At 33.2% G+C, this 7,998-nt stretch overlaps 1 protein-coding gene across 1 annotated transcript; it reads left to right on the top strand.

Moving 5' to 3' along the window:
• The first annotated feature begins 256 nt into the window (after positions 1-256).
• Positions 257-4,932, top strand: LOC109608776 (double-stranded RNA-specific editase Adar). Its single transcript, XM_020025323.2, has 6 exons — positions 257-408; positions 465-535; positions 2,892-3,098; positions 3,399-3,735; positions 4,013-4,420; positions 4,628-4,932. Exons 1-6 carry the CDS (start codon positions 384-386, stop codon positions 4,726-4,728), a joined length of 1,149 nt encoding a protein of 382 aa, XP_019880882.1. The 5' UTR covers positions 257-383; the 3' UTR covers positions 4,729-4,932.
• Positions 4,933-7,998: the final 3,066 nt, after the last annotated feature.

The raw sequence follows: 7,998 nt of genomic DNA on the forward strand, positions 1-7,998 counted from the left end.
CTTACTTTATTTACGTTTATTTTATTATAATTCAGATATAAAACTGACTATTTGAATCTCCTTCTTCTTTGCAGTGTTGCCAGGTATTTATTATCGAAAAAATATTTTGTATTTTATAAGTTTGTAGTGTTTCCTTCGACTGATCAACAAATTGCATCCAATTACTTTTGTGTTTATAATTAATATTTTTTACGTTATATTAAAAATTCGTTGATTCCGTTATATTACTAAGCGGAAGTCTGGCACATGACATTAATATTTGTGATTGGGGTGGGGCATTTAGGTTTTCCTATTTCCGTCCACTGTGACTGCCCTTTCGATCCGTCGTCAACGTGCTCTTCGAGACGGCGCCTTCGAACCAAAGTTTCTTAACAAACGGTGTCATGTCATACAATAGAAAAAGTTTCGGTAATTATAAAATAATAAAATAAATAGTGTACATTAGTTTATGTGTAACTTTGCAGGTAATCATCCGAATGTTAACAATGTTGGTCAGAGAAGGCCTATACAGAATAATTTCATACCTGGCGGTTCGGTAAATATATTTTTTATTTATTTAGATTTAGTCTATAAACATTGTTTTTTGTTTAGTATGTATAAAATGTAGATGTTTGTGTTAATACAAAATGGCGTAATAGCGTCTCTATTGATTTTTAAATAGAGTATATCTGCAAATGATAACTACTTTAGATAATTACATACTGGATTTAACAACAAAGTTTCTCAATTATTAATATTTCTATATGACACAAAACTTTTATAATTCATGTCTTATATTTTGATTAACACGTTGAAGACTGCTTGGACCACCGGTGGGTCACTACGCAACAACACGTGCTCACGGGTGGGCACACGAAATGTTTTACATGACCGTTTGCACATCGGTGGGCATGATTCAAATACAATTCATGTACAGTAGAGATGCTGCAAATCTAGAGGTTAAATCATGTCTACTTCAAATTATTGTACACTAAAAAATAATACGTAATTAAAACATTAAGAAAAATGCCGGTGCCTGTGTGAGAAATACGATTTTGCAATGCGGTCTTCAACGTGTTAATATTTATTTTGTTTATTAGTTCCTTATTTTTCATTTTTTAACCTTTAAATGTATGACTTGTTTTTAGTCTACAAATTCTAAAACTGAAAAAAAATCAATAAAAGTTGCTAAAATGATTCCATATTTTCAAAACTATATAACTAAATGACAACATTATGCATTGGTAAATAAGAATATTTAATTCAACATAAATGTAATAGCCAAAGACACCATACATTACATATTATTCACCCATATCAAAATAATTTCTATTTAAATGAAATAATAATTAAATAAATATGCAATGTGGCTGGTCACTGGTAATTTATATGTAACTTATTGTTTTAAAGGGCATAGCATGTGTTTTTTAAACTAATTCATCGAATGTTTTCAAATTTAAAGGATGTGTTTGTTTATAAATAATGAATATACAGTGAAATTTTTAAATGTAAAAAATAATTATGCGAGTTATTTGGTATCTCCAGTCACTAAATAAAAAAAGTATATATATATATATATATATATATATATATATATATATATATATGTAAAAAAATGTTCGATTTTTCCAAATTTCACACCAAGTGTGCCCCTTAAATGAGTTGTTTAGAATAAATTTTTATTAGTAAGAGTATTGTAAGGTAGTGTCACAAACGCAAATATATTTGAATGTGCTATTGTGACAAAAAATGCAAGAAAACCTATAATATTGAAATATATTATATATACTTACTGGAAAATTATCTTACATAACAAATTTTAAATTTTTAGTTGTTTTTCTGGCCTCCACTGTAAACATTAAACACAATATTTTAAAACTGATAGAATAGAATAAATGCTTTGTATTTGGAATATTTATTCTGTCATATGAAATTGATGAATATTGCCAAAAGACATCAATATGCATTTAAGGGTTAAAACTTGTTATATATAATCGGTAATACAATAATTTGACAATTTTCATTCATGTTTTGTCTTGTGCAGTGGTTAAATTTTTAAAATTTTTTAACTACTTATCTCCGAATCGTATTTATTTGTGTGAATTAATTAAACTTCGAATTGAACAATTTGTGTTGTCTTGCTCACTATAATAAGTTGTTAAAGAAAGTTACTAATACCATTTTTAAAACTAGGTATCATCTTCGGGCATTTCTTCAGAGCCTGGGTAGTGGTTACTGTTATAGGCACAGTTTTTTTTAATGTGTTCTCCGGGTGAATATTATGACTACCATGACGCCATTGAAAACAAATTGGTATTTATTTTTGCGGACCGAGCGTCCGCGAAAGTGTACAAATTCACATGGAAAATTGGCTGAGGTTGAGACGTCTCATTGTATTTGCGTTGCAAGTTACTTATACTGCCATTGATTTAAACAAGACGCGTTGAGGTTTAAATGAATGATAGGTTAATAATTTGCGGGGCAAATTCAATGAGACCCTCCGTTTGATTTGAGTTCGGTAAATCATGATGTTCAGTTGGAGAACAGTTATAGTATCTTGACTGCATTTCATTATTCGATTCGTTTTCAAACATGTTTTACGTAAAATTTGGTGTTCAGTAAGTAGGCATGCTCCTAATTTTGTTGGAAACATGATTGAAACGTAATACGTGAATGTTTTGAATTGTTTATTCCCCGAAAATATCAGTCCACACAAAAGTGATTGTTGTACTGATTGTTTTCGAGAACTTTACAATTCATATAGTCAAGATATAAAAAATGAAAAATGATATCTTTGACTGAATGATGTTTCTACTGGAAATGTCTGAGCCAAAGATGCACCTATAAACGGTGCTACACCTCATGAGGGGTTACATTTAAATATGGCTAAATTGATCCCGCTCTCGAACTAGCTGGCGCCCCAAAAGAACCCTCTTGTGGTCCCGCCTATGAAACAACAGCAACAAATGCAACAGCAGCAGCAACAACAGCAACAACAAATGCAGCAGATGCAACAGCAACAGCAATTGCAACCACCACCACTTAGGCCACCTGGTATGCCTGGTTCAACTGGCAATATGTTTAGGCCTGCACCGCAGGCACAGTCACCAAAGAAACAGGTTGGTTAATAAACTTGTTGATTTATTATGTCCACATGGAGTCAACAAAACACATACTTTTCATATAATGTTTAATGTTACGCCGGTGGAAGATAATGTTTTGGAAAGAACGTTGCATCAGGTTTGTTGCAGCATGTTTCATTATGCCGTATATTATCTTTCCAAACTTGATCTTTGTGAGTTGGTTTTTGTGCGCTCGTTAATACACAAAACTATGGATCAGAGATGTACAATTAATACTTAAATCACTAAAAATATACTTTTTGTCGATTGAACCAACAGTTTAATTATGTCCTTCAGGAACCAATTAAAGTGGAGGTTTCGTCGCCAGTTCAACCGAAGCAGGATGAACAAGCGCCACCATCCCAACAAGACCAACTCGCCAACGAGCCTGTGCCGCAAGAAGGCGGCGATCAGGGCAACAGAATAATTCGGCCGTGGTTCCGGAAAACGGCGAAGATAACCAAAAAGGAAAAACAGAGAAGAAGAAACATGAAACTGAGCAAGATGTTGCAACCAAAGAACGCCGTTATGATACTTAACGAGTTGGTCCGAACACCCTCATTCACCTTGACTGACGTACCGGAAGGTTTTCAAGCGGTAGTCGTTATCGACGACGTCGAACATGTTGGACTCGGTAAGTGGGACATGAATTTTACCGTTCATCCACATGGAGTCAGCAGAACACGTGCTTTCGATGCACTGTTTAGCGTTACACCTGTGGAAGATCAGATTCACTCGGTCCTTTGCTCCGTGTCGTTTTGACATGGAGTTTCGGTAACCTTTTCGAATCAAGTCTCAGAGAGTCGGCATTGATCTTTCACTGAACATCGCCATAGTATTGAGACGTACACTAACTTCAAAACACGTTACATGTTAAGTTGCTCTTGTTTCATACCTGTTGTGTGGTTTAGGACGCAGCAAAAATCAGGCGAAGAACAACGCGGCAGAAAGTGCCATCCGATACATAATCAAAAAGCAGAAGTTCCGGAGTACGACTCAATCACCCAATGAGAACGGCGAAGTTAAAATGGACGTGGACGAAGCGGGCGGCGAAACGCCTCTGCCCTGGCAACACGTCGCCTCGCTCGCCCTCTTCAAGCTGTTTACCTCGTGGAACGAGGACGTACGCTGCGAGGAGAGGATCGACCACAAACCGGCGAAGAAAATGCCGGCGAATCCGGAAATGATGCAGCCATTGATGCTGCTCAATCAGATGCTGCCGCACGCGGAGTTCGAGGAGATTGGCAAGGTGGGCACGCCGCCCAATATCCAGTTCACCTTCAGATGCAGGGTGGATAACCAAACGTTCGACGGCACCGGTAAGTATTTATTCATTTGATTTCCAATAGCCACATGGAGCAGTACTATTTTTTATTAAATAAAATAATAGTTTTACAACCTGTGGCATAGAAACCTACTTTATGTATATGGCTTTATTTTTTTCGCGAAGTGGAGCTGGTTACATAAAGTAAACAATCGAGTCTTAATGTTTTGTAGTCATTTGTCATTAGTAAAAAATTTTTCAGGTCCAAATAAAAAATTAGCGAAGAAGTTCGCTGCATTTGCAGCATGTCACAAGATCTTAAATGTGAATTACCCACCACAAGTATGGTCTCCTGCTCAATAAATTAATTTCTTAAATGTTGAATTTTAAAGTTTCGTATGTAATTTATGTATTTTACATAAAAAATAGCTTTACAATTAACTTATATTAATTTTTTTTATTTTTTAAAAAAATCTTAGTGCGTTAATTGCGTTATTATGTATTGAATTTCTTCATTGTGGAAGAATTGACTTATTGTATTTTATATCGTAATAATAAATATAAATATATAAAAGTTTGTTTTATTGTTCGCTTGTTAATGGAATTAATTATGGATCTTAAGTATGTTGTAAAATATCCATGTGTGTATACATTACATGTCCAAAAACAAGGACCAATTTTATCACGACCAAGATTATATATACATCCGTATACTGGTTAATTACAATATCTGTAATTTGGTTCACAATGTCATGACATAATTAATGATACATATATAAAGTAAATTAGAAATTGATCAGCCGTAATCGTATACGTGGAAATATTTCGCCTACACGATGGCAATTGAAAAGTGGGCTGGAGCAGCATCACGCTATAACTACATTTGTTGCAAACATTTTAGGTAAATAGCATCAGTTACCAGTATGGTAAAAAGACCGGAAAAAACCTTAACACTATAAGTTAATTTATACCTTTTTCTTTGTCAGCCCAATTTAATTATTTTGACAAAGAATCTAGTTACTTGGAACCATAAACCATAAATCTAAAATTCGCGGTTTAACAAAAATTAGCAATTTATATTTTTGATCAAATATTTATATATAAAATTTAGTACCTTGTATGAAGTGCACGCCTTCTATAAGGTTGTCCAATTCTTGGGGTACGTTGGTCTTAGGCCGAGATTGATGGTGGTTGGAAAGCCGCCGTTTTAGCATATCTCATAAGTTGTAGAATCTCAATACAATTCTTGATCAATGTGGACTAGCTCTGTTATCAACAAAAACAAAGTTCTCGCCCTTAAAGTGAAAATTGAAAATTTGGTAGAATTTCAATGGTCTTCGCGAACGATGAGCTGCATTTGTCAATACGGAAATAATACTTTGCACAACATTAAGTCTAACTGATCTGACCCTAGATCCTAACATTCCATTTGTTCTACCCTCTCATCTAAATTTCAACACCCAAGCAAACACTATTGTAATCAATTATAAACCAAATATACATTGTTTAGATTTCTTTAAAAACAGTTTTTTTTTCTTGTTGTGTGGAATTTCATAAAAATTAATAAAACAGTCTGTATATACAATAAACATAACTTTTGAACATGAGTTCATAAGACAATGGTTATACTAAAAATACCGGCTTTTTATAGGTTAGGTTTACAAAACCTAATATTTACCACTATTCTCACTTACCATGTAATCATTTGGTTTGTCATTTCTATGGTGGTGTTTCCCCGTGTTATTAATCTATCAGTAATATTTTTTAGAATTTTGCGTTAAAAGTGTACTGTCTAATGGGGTATAACAGGTGTATTGTGTTTTTGACTTTTATAAATAAAAGATGAGGTCATAACATATGAAAATATTCGTGATATCTAAAAATAATGTGTGCATGAAATTTAATTCAAACCGATTTATCAGGTTATTAGTGTGTCACTTCCAGTGAGGAAAAAATAAGTAGATTCAAGTAGAATTTACCTGGAAAATCAAAGTGGGACACATAAAAAATTTAATTGCATTATTAATCAGTTTAACTTTATTCATGAACATTAAAATAACTGCAATTTAAGAACATATTTAAAAGAATCTTATTGTCACATTTTAGAAACTGCAGATGACACATTGATATATTTCCTGTTAAACTCAATTTGCATTTACCTAATTTGGAAATAACTGGATATATTTATATTTTTCCACCAAACATTAGAGGACAATGGTAATCTCTAACATTTTCAATTTCAACTCAACGAAGTCACAATCATTTTTACACAAAAACGTGATCTCCCATGGCACTTCGGTCTACTACGCCGAAAGTATTCCCTGGAAATGTAGCTACAAGAAAATTATTTGAGCACCGCACATAAACTCAGTCCTGGAGTGGCAGAAGAAAACTGAATAAGATCGGATCGCTCCTAACTACTCGATCAGGATTGTCCACCAAAAATAAACTCATTATTTGGAAGCAAACGACAAAAACACACATTCAGAAACATGACGCACTACAAAAAAAGACGCTAGGTAGAGTAATATTAACCCTTTGGATTGTAAAAAACGACTAAATTTGCTCAGATGAGCCCGCTTGAAGATTTAATCCAGGAAAGAGTGGAAAAAATGGTCCAATATTCATGACATCGACAATAAATGTCTCAATGGACTATGACCAGTCTCCTAGAAAAAAGCACAACACGGGAATCTGTGGGTAGTTGAAACAAATAAATAAAATAACACGACCATTATTTCCCTACCATACCATACTATATATGTATTTTCTTTGTTTACATCTGGACACCTCTTTTAAATTTCACAATTTTTGAATAATATTTACTTAAATTCTAATAAGTTGGCCCATCAAAAAATAGTTTTTTTTGAAGAAATTTAGCATGTTAAATGTGTCAAATTTCTTGGAACACAGCACGCAACTCTTGGATGGTTCTTGCGGGATGTGATCGGAGCTTACTCTTCATGATATTCATGATATCTCTAAAAATACTCTAATAAAATGTAAATAGACGAACAATCGTATATTAAAAAAAAATGTTTGCTTGTCGTTTGGTTACAAATTTCATGGTTTGAAGGGTTGAGCCGACTTCACTGAGACAGGCCTCGTATAGTTTGAGTCTGTTGCGCATTAGCAAATTCCACAGCTATCGTTTTTTTTTTTAATTTAAATTTTAAGATAATTACATATACCAATCAAATATATCTGTATCTCACTTTAGGAGTAAGGGTGAAAAAGTTTTTTTGTGTCCTCACTTTTAATTCGGAGCAATAAGTCCAATAAGTATAGCAAAACTAAAGACCACAATTGTTAATTTGAAACAAACTATAAAATTGATTTGATAAATTGTGTCAAGTCTTGTATATAGCTAAACCGTAAGTTCTCGTCCACGATTTTTTTCTAGAAATGTCAGTTTTTATTTGGACAATAAAAAATTGCTAAAATTTTTGCACTTTGAGTGTTCACAGAACTTTGAATTCCACGAAAGGAATGCGATAATTTTTATCAAAAAATTAAACATTAGAATCCACTAAAATCATCATTCAAGGTGACATCATTATTAACAGCAATTGAAATCATCACATTAATATTAACAGGCTGATAAAACATCAAATAATTATTTTAATAAATGTT

This window comes from Aethina tumida, chromosome 1, assembly GCF_024364675.1.
Source record: "Aethina tumida isolate Nest 87 chromosome 1, icAetTumi1.1, whole genome shotgun sequence".
In the NCBI taxonomy this organism is placed as follows: Eukaryota; Metazoa; Arthropoda; class Insecta; order Coleoptera; family Nitidulidae; genus Aethina; species Aethina tumida.

Coding starts and splice junctions, on each gene's coding strand:
- LOC109608776 (XM_020025323.2), top strand. CDS start 384: ATGTCATACAATAGAAAAAGTTTCG. Junction 3,099..3,398: donor CACAGTCACCAAAGAAACAG/GTTGGTTAATAA, acceptor TATGTCCTTCAG/GAACCAATTAAAGTGGAGGT. Junction 3,736..4,012: donor CGTCGAACATGTTGGACTCG/GTAAGTGGGACA, acceptor TGTGTGGTTTAG/GACGCAGCAAAAATCAGGCG.